We start from the raw sequence: 20,369 nt of genomic DNA on the forward strand, positions 1-20,369 counted from the left end.
GGCGGACTGACAACTCATGGGGCCCCCGGGGCGATAGGAGATTATGGGGCCCCCGGGCAATAGGAGATTTTGGGGCCCCTAGGCAATAGGAGATTATGGGGCCCCCTGGTGGCATGGTGCCCTCGGGCAGTGCCCGAGAGCCCGAATGGTTAGTCCGCCCCTGTCTGCAATGTCCCCCAACAGTGTGTGTTTAACCCTTTTCTGTCCAGGAGTAATTCACCACCTGGGCATTTCTTTAATTTTTAAACACTTGAAGCTCAAACCTATTCTGACACACTTTGTTTCAAAGTAAAAATCAGATTTTTTATATTTTTTTGCTAGAAATTTACTTACATACATACATTTTTACCAAATAAATTTACCTACATATATACAAATTTTCCAAATATACATACATTATATATATATATATATATATATATATATATATATATATATATATATATATATATACAGTAAAACCTTGGTTTGAGAGTAACTTGGTTTGAGGACGTTTTGGAAGACAAGCTACATTTTTAAATAAGTGTTGACTTGATATACGAGCGCCGGCGGCGCGTGTGCCCGCCGCATCCCTGAGGTGTCGATGCGCGTGCCTGGCGGCTGTGATGTCCGCCAGGTACCCGCGATCGGCCGTTACACAGCCAAGGACGTGGATCTCTGTGTGTAAACTCCTCTACACCCCAGATATACCCCCCAGCACTCTGACCCCTCTACACCCCAGATTTACCCCCCAGCACTCTGACTCCTCTACACCCCAGATATACCCCCCAGCACTCTGACCCCTCTACACCCCAGATATACCCCCATCACTCTGACTCCTCTACACCCTAGATATCCCCCCAGCACTCTAAACCCCTCTACACCCCTGATATCCCCCCAGAACTCTGACCCCTCTACACCCCAGATATCCCCCCAGCACTCTGACCCCTCTACACCCCAGATATCCCTCCAGCACTCTGACCCCTCTACAAGGAAAAAATTACTATTCGGACCCGTTTGTATTTTCGTAACAGTTTTATTTTTGTTGATACTGAATGTAGGGCTACAACTAATGATTATTTTCATAATCGATTAGTTGGCCGATTATTGTTTAACAAAGCCAGGAACCATGAAAGATATACAGACTCACATAGTGAAGTACCGCCAAGATTTAATATAAATGAAGAAAGTAGAACACTTACAATTAAAATGTTTAAAAACAGCAAGGACAAGTTTAGCCGGCCGGCGAACAAACAAACGAGGCACGTCCTCAATACGCGGTGACGTCAGCACGCCAACCTCCCAACGTTTCGTCTTCGGATAGACTTGATCACGGCTAAACTTGTCCTTGCTGTTTTTAAACATTTTAATTGTAAGTGTTCTACTTTCTTCATTTATATTAAATCTTGGCGGTACTTCACTATGTGAGTCTGTATATCTTTCATGGTTCCTGGCTATCTGATCTCTGGATTGAAAGGACTTGTTTGACAAACGCCTCCCTGCTGTTGACCGTAACACACTGACATGCAATATTGATCCCTTGAGGGTCGCCTAGTTCTGGTAAGGGTCAGTGTGTTTTTATGGTGGTGGTGCTCCAGCTTTACTTCACAGTGTCTGTCAATATTAGCCACCGGGAGTTAGTCTGAGTGTTTGTTCACCATACGTTTTTGCACTATTTTTTTCTTTTTTTCTTTTTTTCTACTGGGCTGAGTCCACTGAAGTAAGAGCTTCTGCACCGTTCCATGTTGGATCTTCTCTTGGCTACACCATGGATGGCTCTTTTTGATCCTTGGGGATCTATACTTCTGGTAAGGGTTAGCCTGAACGTTTTCACTCGGATATTGTTCCAACACTAACCACAGAATTGGATTCATCTCTTATTTTTTGGACTATTATAAAAAACAATATTTTTTTACCAATTTTTTTTACCAATTTTGTATGTGCACACTTATTGGGACTCTTAACTTGTTGATCTTTTGGTCACCTTTACGAGCTGTCTCTAGTACAACTCCTTTTATTTTTATTTTATATGGTCACTTATATATAATTTTTAGCGCAACTCCCACTTTTTATCATCCGTTTTTTATGTTGTATAACATTTTGAGTTTGCTGCTGGTTTAGAGGTTTTTTTTGGTATGCGCATTTTTTCACTTCTTACATTGTATACAATATGAAGCATCCTCGTGGCTTCAGTCGGATCCCTGTATCCATCAGCGGGGCCCTGGATGGCATGGCACCCAAAGCGGCGAGCATAGAAAGCATTCTAGGCCCGGCATGGATGGTGCCCATGGGAATAGCGACATGCTGCTTTCCGATCTCCTCGCTTGATCTAGCAGCTTCTGGTCTTTGACGCCAGATACACTCACGCGTTTCACGCAGTTGGCGGGAACTCCTCCCCTTTTTGGTTCTTTCAGCACGTAGTTTGCAGGGTTTTTTTCTTCGGACTCTACCCACGGCCTATGCAGTTAGTAAAGTGATCTGTACCCTTAACCCCTTTTTCTCTCTAAAGCACAGTCCAACACCTTCTTGATTGCAGACTTCCAAATAAACACACAACATTTTCAGTCCAGTTGCAAGAGGTAACGGCAGATCCCGGACAAGCCCCCACATGTAGCACAACCCCCTTAGGAGCTGCTGGCGTTACCTCAATCTTCGTTGTCTATGAGAAGAAAGTCTGTAAAGAATTCCAATGTCCACACGAGATGTAAAACCTTTAGCTGTTAGATTTTATTTTTCTTGTAAATGCAGGAAAGTAGAAGGATGAAGGGGGAAGGGGAATGTTTAGGTGCACAGTACAGATCACTGAAGAAAAACTTCTAAGTCCCAATAGTCATTCATCAATTCCTCTCAAGTGGGTATTGCTCACCCATATAGGCCCCTCTCACCTGGCCTAGCAGCCAGAAAGATGCACAAGCAATGATCAGCAACAGTCTCTGCCACAGACTGGCTATGAGCAAAACAAACAGTCTGGAATCCTTTAACACCCGAACTTCCAGCCATACAGTTAAAGAGCCTTTAAGCCGACCCGGCGAAACTGTAGAGTAACTTGAGCTGTAGATCCCCCTTAATGGGGTCACCAGGCCTATCCCAAGACATTAGCCTTCTGCTTGGTCTCCTGGGCAGGTCCTCCCCTGGTTTCCTCCATCAAGCAGCTTCCTCTAATAGAGGGACAGCTTGGGATCTCTTTGTAGTGGTAGGCCCCAGCCTGGATAGCTGGGCCTACCTGGTAGACAGGCAGCCTCGGGCCAACGTGGTCCCAAGACTGAAAATCACAACGACATGTACCTCGCGCCAGGAGGGCCACAAGGCGAAGACTCTCAAAAATTGGCATCTGCCCCTTAATTATCCTTCCCCAGCATGCCCAACGGGAAGACCACTCCCACTCTGGTGTTCCCAGGAAAGGACACTCAATACACCATAGCCTGCCCCTGTTCCAACATTGGCCTGTGGTGGTATCGCCACCTACAGGCAGCAGTGGGAAAATCCTTTCAGGCACAGCCACAGCCAGAACAGAAGCTGATTTGGCATAAATCATTGAAGTCTATCGGCCCAGACACCCACTAAATTTAGTATAGCGTCTGATCAATGGAAGCAGGGCGCTACACTAAAGTCTAGTGGAACAAATTGCCTTCAGAAGTCACCTAATTAGTAAATAGAGTCCACCTGTGTATAATGTAATCACAGCTGTTATGTGAAGCCCTCAGAGGTTTGTTAGAGAACCTTAGTGAACAAACACCATCATGAAGGCCAAGGAACACACCAGACAGGTCAGGGATAAAGTTGTGGAGAAGTGTAAAGCAGGGTTAGATTATAAAAAATATCCCAAGCTTTGAACATCTCACAAAGCTTCTGTTCAATCCATCAACCCGAAAATGGAAAGAGTATGGCACAACTGAAAACCTACCAAGACATGGGTGTCCACCTAAACTGACAGGCCGGGCAAGGAGCCAAGAGGTCCTTGGTAACTCTGGAGGAGCTGCAGAGATCCACAGCTCAGGTGGAAGAATCTGTCCACAGGACAACTATCAGTGGTGCTCTCCACAGATCTGCCCTTTATGGAAGAGTGACAAGAAGAAAGACATTGGTGAAAGAAATTGTAAATAGAAAAATAATTCAGTGCTGAAAAATATGTAACAGTACATTTTGGTTGAAAGCCAGCACTCAAGGTAAATGTTAGGTGGCACAGATAAGGCAGTACTTATACATGGCAGTAATGGGCACTAATAGGTGGTACTGATAAGGCGGCACTGGTGGGCACTGATCATGATTCACTGATGAGGCGGCACTAAGGTGGCACAGATGGGCACTGATAGGTGGCACTGATAAGGCGACACTGATAGGTGGCAGTGATGGGCACTGAAAGGTAGCAATGATCGGCACTGATAAGGCAGCACTGGTGGGCACTGATCAGGATTCACTGATGAGGGGGCACTGATAGGCTGCTCTGAAGGGCACTAATAGATGGCACTGATGGACACTTATAGGTGGTACTGATGGACACTGATAGTTGGCACTGATAGATGCCACTGGTGGGCACTGCTTAGCAGAAGTGGCTCTCTGTGTTTGAGACCGATGTCCGTTTAACCAGCTTATTTTTTTCTATTCATGTTGTCAGCATGAGGTAAAAAAAAAAAAAAAGATTAAAGTGGAGGATCACCCGAAAAGTTAATTTTTAACATTAGATTGATGCTCATTTTGTCAAGGGGAATCAGGTAGTGTTTTTAAAATCGAAGCAGTACTTACCGTTTTAGAGATCGATCTTCTCCGCCGCTTCCGGGTATGGTCTTCGGGACTGGGCGTTCCTTTTTGATTGACAGGCTTCCGACGGTCGCATACATCGCGTCACGATTTTCCGAAAGTAGCCGAACGTCGGTGCGCAGGCGCCGTATAGAGCCGCACCGACGTTCGGCTTCTTTCGGCTACTCGTGACGCGATGTATGCGACCGTCGGAAGCCTGTCGATCAAATAGGAATGCCCAGTCCCGAAGACCATACCCGGAAGCGGCGGAGAAGATCGCTCTCTACAACGGTAAGTACTGCTTCGATTTTAAAAAAAACTACCCGATTCCCCTTCACAAAATGAGCCTCAATCTAATGTTAAAAAAACTTTTTCGGGTGAACTCCCGCTTTTCTGTTTACATCACATGATCAGCTGTCATTTCCTGACAGCTGATCACATGCTAAAGGGTCGGGGTCTACCCCTTACTCCGATCTATGATCAGTCGAGTCTCATGGACCCGCTGATCACAGAGCGGGCCGCCCGAACCCCGCCAGGGACCTCGCAGACGGCACATACATGATGGACACCCTCCTAACAATTTAGGCCGTCTTTTGGCTACAGCACGGGCGCCAAGAGGTTAAAATCTATCAAACAGAGGCCTCAAGGGGCAGCTGCTTTGGGCCCCCCCCCCAACAATGATTGGGCACTGGAATATCATATAGTAAAGTATAATACAGTTCCGAAAATGACAATACCATTTTTTATTTATATCTCAGATCATTAGAATGCGATTGTTAAAATAACAAACAGAAAAAGTATAGGAGTGGCAGTAGCAGTTATAGTTGCAGCATTGTTCTTGGTAGGAGCAGCATTGGTGCAGATATATGTGGTTTCTTGGGTTACCCCTCCATAGACGACAGTTCCGGTCTCCATGTTGCAGTAACCTTTAGAGGCACAACCTCGCTCAGACTTATAAACGGTCTCTGATCCTGTAAAAAAACAGTGAGAATGACAAGCATTAAAATTATCTTTGTAAATTACATGACTACTTCACTTAAAGAAAAACCCTCCCCCCTCTGGGTGATCTATGTACATTGTAAGCATTTTACCAAAACTTTGTTGCAGGTTCCTACCTTTTGTTATTCTGAAGATATAGCCAGGGCTGGACTGGGACAAAAATTTGGCCCTGGACTTCATCCAGACTGGCCCACTTTGACAGGTCTCTCCCATGGCGGCCGGACAACTCCCGCACCCCCCCCCCCCCCCCCCCAAGCCCCCTCTCCCCCTTCACTAGCCACTAGCCGTTCTACTAGAGTAGAACGGCTGGTACTGGTAGTCTTATAGGCAGTACCAGTGGGGAAGCTAGACATTATTTCACCCGGGGCAAAGAATCAGTTTGGTGCCCCCCCCTTATGGGACAAGATTAGGCAGAAGTGAGAAACTCCCAGGCCATAGCTGTTGAGTCAGCAGTCTGTCCCCTCCCCCCATGCTCCTCTGTCATCCCCCTGCTTCTTTGTCCCCCCAGGTGAGCGCTGTGGGGAGGGAGAGGAGGTGAGCGCTGCAGGAAAGGGAGGGAAAGAGGAGCGGAGGGGGGCGGCCGTCTGCTGTCACTGAAGCCAGCCCACTGAGCCATCGGCCCACCGGGAAACTCCCTGTAGTCACAATGGCCAGTCCATCCCTGGATATAGCTGTTTGTTTGTCTGTGTCCATGTGCAAAAGTCAATCTGTATGGGAGTGATTGTATAATTGTTTATCAGCTGCTGCACCTGCAGGGCTCAAATGAGGAACGTTGCAGGGTCTGCATCCCTTTAGACATGATTTCTCATTGAGAGTATCACACCAAAAATTTAATTTGCGTTGCAGGGGATTCCCAAAATCTAACTTGTATCTTAGTGCAGACTTCTGTCAAAATCAGTGAGCCAATCGCACAAGTAGGAAATGAAATTTCTGTGGGGGGGAACGACTCTGTACACCAGCTATACACAGAACGCCTCCATATTGCATTCTCGTACGTCTTCGGATCTAAGATGCAATACTTCGGCGTCCGCTGGGTGGCGTTCGCGTCGTTTTCCGCGTCGGGTATGCAAATTAGCTATTTCCGACGATCCACGAACGTACGCGCGGCCGTCGCATTCTCTTACGTCGTCTCTAATCGGCTTTTTCCGGCGTATAGTTAAAGCTGCTTTTTTGCGGCGTATAGTTAGACTTGCCATGATAAGTATGGCCGTCGTTCCCGCGTCAAATTTTAAATTTTTTTTTTGCGTAAGTCGTCCGTGAATCGGGATGGACGTAATTCACGTCTAAGTTAAAAAAAAATTAGCGCAATGCATGGCGGGAAATTTAGAAACGGAGCATGCACAGTTCATTCGGCGCGGGGACGCGCTTCATTTAAATGAAACACGCCCCCCATATCGCCGATTTGAATTCCGCCTCCAGAGATACACTACGCCGCCGTAACTTACGGCGCAAAATCGTTGAGGATTCAAAATAACGCCAGGTAAGGTACGGCGGCGTAGCGTATCTCTGATACGCTGCGCGGGTGCAGATCTCTGTGGATCTACCCCAAAATGTTTGTGGCAGGGGATGCCTGAAATCTGACTTGCATCTCATGCCGCGTACACGCAATCGGAATTTCCTACAATGTCAGCTTTTGGTCGAAAATTTTCGACCGTGTGTAGGCCCCTTTGGACTTTTTCTGTCGGAATTTCCGACAGCAAAAATTTGAGAGCTGGTTCTCAAATTTTCCAACGGGAAAAGTTAACTTTTGTTAACCGGGAAAAAAATAAAAAATTAAAATCCAACAGCTACACATACTGCAGCTGTGGGCTTTTAATAAATGGACACTTACCTGTCCTGCAGTCCCTCGATGTCGGCACCGCAGCTGTTTCCATCAGCTGTCGGGTGCTGCCGCCGCCATTGCGGCTCCCCCCCTGAAAGGTGCCAATTGTGGCACCGGAGGGAGGTAGGAATCCGATGAGCGGAAGTTCCACTTTAGGGTGGAGCTCCGCTTTAAATAAAATACTTTTTTTTGACATGATCAGTCAAATTTTCAAAATCATCACCAAAATGTCACCATTTCTGCCAGGGGATACAAACCTTTGAGCACAACTGTATGTTCCCTGCTCATTGGGAGGGAATATTTTTTGGCAAAAAAGCAGGTCCCGAATAATTGAAAAGAGCTCCTATAAACTTCAGGAGCCATTTAAAGCCCATACAAGTCTAAGGGGCAGATCCACAAAATAATTACGCCGGCGTATCTATGGATACGCCGCGTAATTTCAAAGCTCCCGCGTCGTATCTTTGTTTTGTATCCACAAAACAAGATACGACGGCATCTGGGATCGATCCGACAGGCGTACGTCTTAGTACGCCGTCGGATCTTAGGTGCATTTTTTCACGTCGAGTATGCAAATTAGCTAGTTACGGCGATCCACGAACGTACGTCTGGCCGGCGCATTTTTTTTACGTAGTTTGCGTTCGGCTTTTTCCGGCGTATGGTTACCCCTGCTATATGGTGGCGTACTCAATGTTAAGTATGGCCGTTGTTCCCGCCTCGCATTTTTAATTTTTTTACGACGTTTGCGTAAGTCGTTCGCGAATAGGGACTTGAGTAGAATGACGTCACCGTTGTAAGCATTGGCTTGTTCCGGTTTAATTTCGAGCATCCGCACTGGGATACCCCCACGGACGGCGCATGCGCCGTTAAAAAAAAACGTTGTTTACGTCGGGTCACGACATATATGCATAAAACACGCCCCCATCACATCTATTTGAATTCCGCGCCCTTACGCCGCCACAGATACACTACGCCGCCGTAACTTACGGCGCAAATTCTTTGAGGATTCAAAAAAAAAAAGTAAGTTACAGCGGTGTAGTGTATCTTAGATACGCTGCGCCCGACGCAAATATGCGCCGAGGTACATGCATCTGCCCCTAAAAAAATAAATAAAAAATTCCAGGTAGTTACATTGTGTTCCCTGCATATATTTTTGTTCACCAGATTATCTGGAGAGCGACAATAACTTACCTGAAGTAGATTTTACAGATTTCTGAAGGCACAGGTTCCGCTCCCCAGAACACTGCACCAAGTTGCCAGTACAGGGGGTTGCGTCTGCTGATAAACACTGCTGACACCACAGTCCGTTAGGTTGGGAATCTGTGTTCAGTACTTATGAAATAGGAAAAGGAGAAAGATCAGTTAAAGCATAATAAGTGCCTTTCTGTGGACAGCTTTAAAAGAGAAGTATAGGATTTATTTTATTATTTTACAATCATACTTACCTAGGTGACAATTTAGAAAAAAAATGCAATATTTTTTACTTTTTGCTATAATAAATATCCCCCAAAAAAGATATAAAAAAACATTATTTTTTTCTCAGTTTTGGCCTGATACGTATTCTTCTATATATTTTTGGTAAAAAAAAAATCGCAATAAGCGTTTATTGATTGGTTTGCGCAAAATGTATAGCGTTTACAAGATAGGGGATAGTTTTATGGCATTTTTATTTATATTTTTTACTAATGGCGGCGATCAGCGATTTTTTTCATGACTGCGACATTATGGCGGACACATCGGACAATTTTGACACATTTTTGGGACCATTGTCATTTTCACAGCGAAAAGTGCTATAAAAATGCACTGATTGCTGTCAAAATGACAATTGCAGGTTAGGAGTTAACCACTAGGGGGCGCTGTAGGGGTTAAGTGTGACCTCATGTCTGTTTATAACTGTAGGGGGGCGGGGCTGGATGTGTGCCATCAGTGATCGTCGTTCCCTAAATCAGGGAACAGACGATCACTGACATTGCCACAGTGAAGAACGGGGAAGGTGTGTTTACACTCACCTCTCCCCGTTCTTCTGCTCCGGTGACTGATCGCGGGACACCGGCGGCGATCGTGTCCGCGGGTCCCGCGGGCGCGGTCATGGAGCTTGGGACCGGTTCGCGTGTGCGCGACCCACGGCTGGGCTTTCAAAAGGGACGTATATATACATTGCCAGTCGTGCCGTTCTGCCAACGTATACCGGTGTTAGGCGGTCCTTAACCACTTGCCCACCGCAGGACGTCATAAGACGTCCTTCACTTTGAGCGGTGATATCTCAATGATACCTGCAGCTACAGGCATCATTCAGATATCACCGTCTTCAGCCAGCGATTCTGTGCACAATAAGAATGATCAAAGCGGCAGTTCCACCTCTTGATCGTTCTTATAGGCAGAGGGAGGGGACATCCCCCCCTCCCGCTGCCATCCGGTGCTTCTCCGGGCTCTCCTGTGGCATCAGGGGCCCGGAGAGCGAATCGGCCGGCTCTCGCTGCAGAACCAAAGAGATGACTGGTGACTAGACGGTCACAGTCATCTCTATGACCGTCGGAGGCCCGGGCGTGACGTTATGACGTCACGCCCGGTACCCGGAAGTAAACAAAGCCGCAATCGCGGCTGTCGGTGTGAGATCGGTGAATCTTTTTTCACCGATTTCATGCTTGTAAGCCTGGAGGAGAGATGTGGGGTCTTATTGACCCCACCTCTCTCCGTAAAGAGGACCTGTCACACTGATTCCTATTATAAGGGATGTTTACATTCCTTGTAATAGGAATAAAAGTGATAAAAAAAAATAAAAATAAAATAAAAGTGTAAAAAAAAAAAAATGAAGTAAAATAAAAATGAAATATTTTTTTTTTTTTAAACACCCCTATCCCCGGTAGCGAACGCGCAGAAGCGAACGCGCATGTCCCGCCCACATATGTAAACGCCGTTCAAACCCCTCATATGAGGTATCGTCGCGTGCGTTAGAGCGTGTGCAACAATTCTAGCACTAGACCTCCTCTGTAACTGGAAAATATTAACTTGTAAAAAAATTTAAAGCGTCGCCTATGGAGATTTTGAAGTACCGAAGTTTGGTGCCATTCCATGAGTGTGCGCAATTTTAAAGCGTGACATGTTAGGTATCTATTTACTCGGCGTAACATCATCTTTCACATTATACAAAAAAATTGGGCTAACTTTACTGTTTTGTTATTTTTTAATTCATGAAACCGTTTTTTTTTTTCCAAAAAAAGGTGTTTGAAAAATTGTTGCGCAAATACCGTGCGAGAAAAAAAAGTTGCAATGACTGCAATTTTATTCCCTAGGGTGTCTGCTAAAAAAAATATATAATGTTTGGGGGTTCTGATTAATTTTCTAGCAAAATTTTTTTGATTTTTACATGAAGGAGAGAAGTGCCAGAATAGGCCCGGTGGGCAAGTGGTTAAGTTACTGTATGCACAATGTGACTATAACATGGTCATGGATGAACTTGAAAACTGGTTTTGCCAACTGAAATTTACTAAGCAACCTATAACAGGAATAGCATGAAAAACAGGACAACTAAAGAGGTGTTCCAGGTATGACAGGTTTTACATACTTATGCCTAGTACACACAATCGTTTTACCCAGTGGGAAAACTGCCATGTTTTTCTTTGGCCGGGAAAACCGGCCGTGTGTCTGCTCCTTAGCAGTTTTCCCGACAGGAAAACTGCGGTTTAAAAAATGAGAACATGTTCTCTTTTTTCTCGTCAGTTTTCCTATGGGGAAACACTACGAGGGAGAGTACACACGGCCTGGTTTTCCCGACCAAAGTTCTCCTGACAGTTTCCTGTCGGGAAAACCGGTCGTGTGTACAGGGGAAAAGGGAAAAGGGACCGAGCCGGTTTTCCCCTCGGTTTTCACCTGTGTAGACAAAAATCAGTGCGCCCACCCAATTTGTGAATACAAGAAGTCGTTTGCGCGGCACAGGCACCATGCAGGGAACACTTTGCATTTTCTCAAAGTGTTGGAGATGCTAGGGAGGGTTGATTATTCTATGTAGGGGGAAGGACTGTTTCTTACTTATTGATTTTTTTTTTTTGTCAACAGCGGGGTGGATTCAGGTAGGGGCGCGCACTACTACGGAGGCGCAGGGTACCGTTTTTACGCTACGCCTCCGTAAATTACGTGCGCTACGCTTCATTCACGAAGCAGTAGCTCCGTAATTTGCGTGTGCGCTCCGTAAAACTGCCCGGCGTAAGCGCACGTAATTTAAATGATCCCGTAGGGGGCGTGGATCATTTAAATTTAGGAGCGTTCCCGCGCCGAACGTAGTGCGCATGCTCCGTCGGGTAACTTTCCCGACGTGCATTGCGGTAAATGACGTCGCAAGGACGTCATTTGCGTCAACGCGAACGTAAATGGCGTCCAGCGCCATTCACGATTCACTTACGCAAACGACATCATTTTTAAAAATCGCGACGCGGGAACGACGGGTATACTTAGCATTGGCTGCCCCTGCTAATAGCATGGGCAGCCTTACGCAGAAACCGACAAACGCAAACGACGTAAAATGCGAACACCGGGCGCGCGTACGGTTGTAAATCGGCGTGAGTATGTAATTTGCATACTCTACGCTGACCACTACGGGAACGCCACCTAGCGGCCATCGTAAGAATGCAGCCTACGATACGACGGCATAAGAGCCTTATGCCAGGCATATCTTAGGCTGCAGTCGGCGTATCGAGCTTTCTGAATACAGAAAAGTCGATACGCCGGCGCAACTAAGCAATTGCGCTGCGTATCTATGGATACGCAGACGCAATTGCTTACTGAATCTACCCCACCATTGGTAGAAGTCGCCTATATCAGTGCCCGACTTTCAATGCCTTTTATTTGACAACAGCTTGCTCAACCATTTGTTCAAACTTTCTTCTTTGACTTACCTTGGGGCGTTGCCGGGGTGCATAAGTCTGTGTTACAGCACGTGATGGCTATCCGATCTGCAGAAAGTGTACCTGTGTAGGATCCAGTGACGGCACATTGTGCTTGTGGTGAACAAGATCTGTTAAATTGTTCGACGACTGTGGAACCTGCAAAAAATATATGAAAATAAATGATTCTTACATGCAGGGATTATAGGGTGACCACGTGTCCCGGATTGCCCGGGACAGTCCCGCATTTTGCAGGTCTGTCCCGGGCACCTTCATTACAGGACAATACAGTGTCCCGGAATGAAACTGACACAGCCACCCGATGAGAGAGCGGGGCTGGGAAGCCGGTGTCCCTAACAACTGATTAGTCTTCAGCTGTCAATGGGCTTTCCCGCTGATGGCTAAATAAAAAATAAAGCTGACAGTAAAAAGAAAAACACGGCTTGGGGTCCCCCTCCCCTAGTCGATTCCAGACCCTTTGGGTCCTTTGGGGGCTTCCAGATTCTGATAACCCCCCTACCTGCATGCCACAACAACCACCAGCCAGGGTAAGATGGGGACGTGATGCTTAGGGGTGGGGGGGGGGGGGTAGAGCCCGTGGGTGCTGGTATGGACTGAGGGGGGGGGCACTATTTTTTTTTTTTTCTTTTTCCTTTTTTCCAATTGCCGGGTGCCAGCAATTGCAACCGTGAGTCAATTTAAATGTGATTTGACTCTTTTTTTCTTTAGAAATTTCATTTTTTCTGCAGCATGTTCTATACATGGTACACATGCCCCACTTTACAGGCAGACTAAGGGGACCCCCCAGGCACTATATTTAGAGGAATTGTTCATTTTTATTGTTGCACTTTAAGCATCATTAGAATCACTGCTCCTGAAAAACTTTAAAATTGGCAAATTTTTGTGAAGGAGGGGGGGGTGTCCCTGAATGGCAGTTTGGAAATGTGGTCACCCTAAGGGATTAGCGTTGTAATTCCCAGTAACATACTGTAGATACCGGTGTCAGTCTCCATTAGACTGGTATGGCATGTGTACAGCCCTGAGAAACTGCACGTCCTACTGTAGTTTAGGTGGGTGGTTGGGGGGTGGTAAAAGCACAGCTCAGCCACCTGCTTTTTCACCCATGTGAGTCCTAACAGAGCCCCATAAAGCAGTGAAAATCAGAAAGGGGTTGTAAAGGTACAATTTTTTTTCCTAAGCTTCCTTTCCCTTAGTGCAGTCCTCCTTCACTTACCTCATCCTTCCATTTTGCTTTTAAATGTCCTTATTTCTTCTGAGAAATCCTCACTTCCTGTTCTTCTGTCTGTAACTCCACACAGTAATGTGAGGCTTTCTCCCCGGTGTGGAGTGTCGTGCTTGCCCCCCTCCCTTGGACTACAGGAGAGTCAGGACGCTCTCTACGTTGCAAATAGAGAAAGGAGCTGTGTGTTAGTGGGCGTCCTGACTCTCCTGTAGTCCTAGGGAGGGGGCGAGCACGACACTCCACACCAGGGAGAAAGCCTCGCATTACTGTGGTGAGTTACAGACAGAAGAACAGGAAGTGAGGATTTCTCAGAAGAAATAAGGACATTTAAAAGCAAAATGGAAGGATGAGGTAAGTGAAGGAGGACGGCACTAAGGTAAAGGAAGATATTTAGGGAAAAAAAAATTGTACCTTTTCAACCCCCTTAACTGCTTGCCGACCAGCCGCCGCAGTTATACGGCGGCAGGTCGGCTCGGCTGGGCGCGCGTGCCTGGGCACCCTAGATCGCTCGTTACAGAGCGAGAACCGGGAGCTGTGTATGTAAACTGTGAGGCCTCGTACAGACGAGCGGACATGTCCGATGAAATCGGTCCGTTCGTACAACGACGCGGTGACGTGGTGGCGACGTGGCGGCGATGACGCGGTGACGTGCGCGAACCCAGAAGTTCAATGCTTCCACGCATGCGTCGAATCACTTCGACGCCATGCGCGGGTTCTCGGGCCAGCGGACATGTCCGATGAGTCGTACTGACCGACGGACAGGCTTCCAGCGGACATGTTTCTTAGCATGCTAAGAAACATTTGTCCGCTGGAAACCTGTCCGGTCGGCCGGAAAATTGTCCGGTCAGCCCTACACACGACTGAACATGTCCGCGGAAACTGGTCCGCGGACCAGTTTCATCAGACATGTTCGGTCGTGTGTACGAGGCCTCAGGGGGAGAAATTACCTATCGTCTGTTCGTACAATGTATGAACAGCGATCTGTCCTTTCCCCTTGTCAGTCCCACCCCCCCTACAGTTAGAACACACCCAGGGAACATAATTAACCCCTTCCTCGCCCCCTAGTGTTAACCCCTTCCCTGCCAGTGGCATTTTTATAGTAATCAATGCATTTTTATAGCACTGATCGCTGTAAAAATGCCAATGGTCCCAAAAACTTGTCAAAAGTGTCCGAAGTGTCCGCCATAATGTCGCAGTCCCGATAAAATCGCTGATCGTCGCCATTACTAGTAAAAAAAAAATATTATTAAAAATGCCATAAAACTACCCCCTATTTTGTAAACACTATAACCTTTGCACAAACCAATCACTATACGCTTATTGCGATTTTTTTTTTTTTACGAAAAATAGGTAGAAGAAAACGTATCGGTCTAAACTGAGGGGAAAAAAACGTTTTTTTATATATTTTTGGGGGATATTTATTATAGCAAAAAGTAAAAAATATAATTTTTTTTTCAAAATTGTCGCTCAATTTTTATTAATAGCGCACAAACTAAAAACCACAGAGCTGATCAAATACCACCAAAAGAAAGCTCTATTTGTGGGGAAAAAAAAAGGACGCCAATTTTGTTTGGGAGCCACGTCGCACGACCGCGCAATTGTCAGTTAAAGCGGCGCAGTCCCGAATCGCAAAAAGTGCTCTGGTCTTTGGGCAGCAATATGGTCCGGGGGTTAAGTGGTTAAGCAACTTCATAATAAACATAAATCATCTACGTACCCATAACAGTGACTGCATACTGAGATGCACACACATAGCCAGATGGGCAGACTTTACTTTGAAGAGATGTGCAGGAACTTGAGCCGACATTAAAGCAATCAGTGCACGTCAAAGATTGAGCTGAAAGAGAACAAAGGTTATACAGCTATCGGCATTGCAGTCTTTACACCAATTGTTATGGCACTTGCAAAACTTGAAATATGTTGTCCCAGAGAGAGGGGCATTCAAACCCAATAACAGAGATTTGGAATAAAAACATATTCGTTTATTCAATATTTGTTTATTTGTTTTCAAATGTTTTCACAAAATAACGAACATACACAAAAAAAAAAAAAAAAACACGGGTTAGATATTTTTTAGATACCATCCTATTGGGCAAACCCAAAATAACAGAGCTTTGGGATCTAAACATAGGTTAGTGTCAGAGAATGCCTATCAGAAGTTTGGCTCGCAAAAATGCGTTTGCACGTGGAATTCTTAGCAGAATAGTGACTTAAGCGCACGCATGCACGCAGGAATGTGCACGGGCGCACGTACGAGCACAGTGCATGTTGGCGCCAGCCATGCTATTTAGGGATGCTTCTGCCCATGCTTAAAGCGGGGGTTCACCCCAAAAATCAACTTTCTGCCTTTAGATCCAGCATACTGCTGACATCTGCAGTATGCTGTTTTTTTTATGTACTTATCGTTTTATCAGCCCTTGTTATCCGGGTCCGAGCGGGGATTCCTTCCGGGTATAGGAGTGACACTCGGGTGTTTACGGCGCCTGCGCAGTCAGCTCTACACGGCAGGCGCAGGCGCCGTATAGCGCCGTAAACACCCGAGTGTCACTTCGGAGCCGGATAACATAGGCTGATAAAACGATAAGTACAAAAAAAAAAAAACAGCATACTGCAGATGTCAGCAGTATGCTGGATCTAATGGCAGAAGGTTGATTTTTGGGTGAACCCCCGCTTTAAAGGGGTTGTAAAGGAATTTTTTTTTTTCATAATAAGCATCCTTTTCCTGGTAAAGGAAGCTATTAGGGGAAATTTGTTATTACCTTCAGCCTAGGTTCACACTGCTGCGAATTCAAAATCGCGGTAAAATGCGCGATTTTACCGCGATTTCGCGGCCGCGATTTTGCCGCGATTTCGGCCGCAATTTAATGTAAATCGCAGCCCAAAATCGCAAAAAGTAGTACAGGAACTACTTTTTGAAATCGCAGATGCGGAGTCGCACTGATTAGGACAGTGCCATTGCCGACAATTGCCGCCGATTTGAGATGCAATTTGACATGTCAAATCGCATCTCAAATCGTTCCAAATCGTACCCAGTGTGAACCAGGGCTAACAACCGGTTTAAGCTCTGCTTATGATTCAGTACCTCGCTGCCTGCCTGTTGATGACCCTGGCTATTCCTGTGACCACGATTCTACCATTGATCCTGGCTGTCCTTTCTACTCAGGTGCTTGCCTGGCTGTCCACTGCACCTGTTCTGAACTTGGCTGAGAGTTCTGGTATGGTACCTCAAGCTGGGGTCCTAAACAAAGTCTAAAAAAATGTAAGATGAGCAGTGAGAATACCATATCATTGGTCCAAAGTAGATTTTAAATGAGACAGCCATGCATTTCAGAGGTTTAGACATTTACCCTTAATAAGGTTTTTTTTTTTTTTCTGTGAGTGGACTTATCAGGGTATTAATGTTACCGTATTTATTGGGGTATAGCGCGCTCCCCCGTATAGTGTGCACCCCTAAAGTTGCCCGAAATTCCTGTGGAAAAAAGATTTTTTGTACTTACAGTTTTGGTGTCTTGCGTGGCGTCCATCGGCGGCCTCGTCGGGTCCGGCGTCCATCGGCGGCGGCCTTGCGTCCTCCCCACTCGTTTCCCGTGCCGAGTTTGAATACTGCGCCGACATATACAGAGCGCAGTACACTCGTGTATGGTCGGGCAGGCTCGGCTACTCTCGCGCTGACGTCCTGTACGTCCAGGACGTCCGCGCGAGAGGAGCCGAGACTGCCCGACCATACACGAGTGTACTGCGCTCGGTATATGTCGGCGCAGTATTCAAACTTGCCGCGGGAAAGCGGGTATCGGCGTATATCGCGCACCCACGATTTTGCCCTGATTTTCAGGGCAAAAAAGTGTGCGGTATACGCCGATAAATACGGTACTTGTACTGGTGAAAACAGAAAGCAATAGTAGTAGGCCATGCAACAAGGAAGTTTGCTGCTTCTCTCACATTCTTGAAATGTAGCACATTAGTGCTCATGAATGCCGCCTCATCAGTGCCAATCTATGCAACCTACTGCCAATCTATGCAACCTACCATTGCCAATCAATGCAGCCCCATCAGTGCCCATCAATGAAACCTCACTGGAATCGATTCTCTTCCCAGCAATCGGCCAGGGGAAGGGAGAGGAGAGGAAGAGGAGAGCCGGGCCAGATCACACAGAGAGGGGAACTCTGCTGTCAAACAAAGTCCCACGTTGTGGACCAGCTCTGATGATAGACGTCACACTACTTCAATTTCCCTGCATTGGACCAGTGTGCTGTCTATAATAGGATCCAGTCCAGGGGGGCAGGACTTTGTTTGACAGCAGAGTTCCCCTCTCTGTGTGATCTGGCCGGCTCTCCTCTTCCTCTCCTCTTCCTTCCCCTGGCCGATCAAAAATTAAGCGCAGCAACAATCCATTTGGCAAACTCGCTGTCATGTCAAGTTTGGAAGGAATCAAAGCATCTCTGTCTATTGTAACGTGCCATAAACGCATCTGTACATGTTTTCAGTGAGTTTGTGGTGCATCAAGAACATATCAGTGAGGTGTAAAAAAAATAAAAAATTGGGGGGGCATTTTAACACACTGTTAAAGCGGGAGTTCACCCAAATTTTTTTTTTTAACATTAGATTGAGGCTAATTAAGGGGAGCAGAAACGTGTATTTTTTTTTAAATCAATGCCGTACTTACCGTTTTAGAGATAGATGTTCTCCGCGGCTTCCGGGTACGGGCTGCGGGACTGGGCGTTCCTATTTGATTGACAGCCTTCCGACGGTCGCATACAGCGCGTCACCAGTTGCCGAAAGAAGCCGAACGTCGGTGCGGCTCTATACGGCGCCTGCGCACCGACGTTCGGCTACTTTCGGAAACTCGTGACGCGCTGTATGCGACGGTCGGAAGGCTGTCAATCAAATAGGAACGCCCAGTCACGCAGCCCATACCCGGAAGCGGCGGGAGAACATCTATCTCTAAAACGGTATGTACGACACTGATTTTAAAAAAAATACCCATTTCTGCTCCCCTTAATTTGCCTAAATCTAATGTTAAAAATTGATTTTTCGGGTGAACTCCCGCTTTAAGGCACATCAAATGCAACAAACCATATGCAATCAGGCTGGGTTCACACTACTACACTACTTTCATCCTACTTTGCTCGGTGTTCAATGTTTCCCTATGAGAGCGTCTTGTAGTGTCCTACATTGGTCCTACACAAGTCGGTCCGACTTTGAAAATGCTCCCTGTACTACTTTTGGTCCTACATTGATCCTACTTCAGGCCCATTGAATATCATTGAAGTCGGACCAAAGTAGTATCCTGTTCATGAAAGTAGGATGGATGTAGGACCAATGTAGGATAAATGTAGGACCAATGTAGCAGAGCAAAGTAGGATGAAAGTAGTGTAGTAGTGTGAACCCAGCCTAAGGCTGGGTTCACACTACTACACTACTTTCATCCTACTTTGCTCTGCTACATTGGTCCTACATTGATCCTACATTGGTCCTACATCCATCCTACTTTCATGAACAGGATACTACTTTGGTCCGACTTCAATGATATTCAATGGGCCTGAAGTAGGATCAATGTAGGACCAAAAGTAGTACAGGGAGAATTTTAGACGCTCTCATAGGGAAACATTGAACACAGAGCAAAGTAGGATGAAAGTAGTGTCGTAGTGTGAACCCAGCCTAATGCTATAAAAGTGTTGGTTCAGCATTTTGTGTAAATAAAACCTTCTTCTATTGCATTGTATCTATGCCATCTTCTTTTATTTTGTAATATGCTGCACAAACTGTTGGCGCTAGATAAATTCTGTATTATAATAATTTCTTTGAGGAGACATGAAAACTAGAATTAGCATGTTAGATGTAAAAATCTAAATTGTTTTATAAAGCACAAGGTTGGAAAACAAAATAAAATGTATAAGAAAATTATAAAAAAATTATATTATATTATATACAGTATATATATATATATATATATATATATATATATATATATATATATATATATATATAATGTTGTATATACAGTATACTTTGCACCTTACCTGTGCTTGCAAGGGCTGCAAGGATAATAAAGAATTCCAGAAGACACATCATTAAGTAAGAAGATTCTCTGTGACCAACAGCAAAAAGGAAAAAAAGGCACATGCTCTTGCTTCCACCTTCACCTTTATATATACTGCATATCTGGCTGCAGGGGATGGTGAGTGACAGGTAAATGACAAGTGGGAGGCTTTAAAAAAGTTTATAGTTTAGAAGAAATGAAACTGAAGCTGTGAAATTTTACCTTTTCCTTAGTGGTTTACACTAATAAACCCTTAATATTGAGTAATTAAAGCAAAATTTGAAAAATCACTGACTTACGTTAACCCAGGTTCACAAATATGCATTGTAACATTTCCAGTGTGATTCAGACATGCATTTATGTTTGAATTGCAATTGAGTTTTTTACTGCAATTTTACTGCAATGTTACCTTTTGGATCTGCCTTCTTCATAGGGTTTTCATGCACACTCTCTGGTCTTGCTGTATAAAAAATGCCAAAGAATCATATTGCAATCTGAACACTCATCCGATTCATCTCCGCTTTTCAGGATACTGTATGAGCTGCGAATTCTGAATGCATCACTCCAAACTCGCACAGGATTGTTTTTACAAACGCTGTCAAATCGTTGCATATATGTAAACCACTACCATAGGAACACATTCGATTTTTCCGGTCATAGAAATCAATTCCC

The 20,369-nt window shown here is 45.5% G+C and overlaps 1 protein-coding gene across 1 annotated transcript; it reads right to left on the reverse strand.

Annotated features, from left to right (window-relative positions):
- Positions 1–5,440: 5,440 nt before the first annotated feature.
- LOC120915991 (phospholipase A2 inhibitor subunit gamma B-like) lies at positions 5,441–19,789 on the reverse strand. The gene is made up of 5 exons (XM_040326832.1): positions 19,678–19,789; positions 15,375–15,494; positions 12,427–12,573; positions 8,726–8,866; positions 5,441–5,687 (listed from the first exon to the last, which is right to left on the reverse strand). The coding sequence occupies exons 1-5, from the start codon at positions 19,778–19,780 to the stop codon at positions 5,479–5,481; spliced, it is 720 nt and encodes a 239-aa protein (XP_040182766.1). The 5' UTR covers positions 19,781–19,789; the 3' UTR covers positions 5,441–5,478.
- Positions 19,790–20,369: the final 580 nt, after the last annotated feature.

This window comes from Rana temporaria, chromosome 10 (assembly GCF_905171775.1).
Source record: "Rana temporaria chromosome 10, aRanTem1.1, whole genome shotgun sequence".
Lineage (NCBI taxonomy): Eukaryota > Metazoa > Chordata > Amphibia > Anura > Ranidae > Rana > Rana temporaria.

Excerpts from the sequence above, each read along its gene's own strand:
- LOC120915991 (XM_040326832.1), bottom strand. The coding sequence starts at position 19,780 with ATGTGCCTTTTTTTCCTTTTTGCTGTTGGTCACAGAGAATCTTCTTAC. Across the intron at positions 12,574-15,374 it reads GTATGCAGTCACTGTTATGG|GTTCCACAGTCGTCGAACAA; the intron begins GTACGTAGATGA and ends TATTTTTTGCAG. Across the intron at positions 5,688-8,725 it reads ATCTGTAAAATCTACTTCAG|GATCAGAGACCGTTTATAAG; the intron begins GTAAGTTATTGT and ends GTTTTTTTACAG.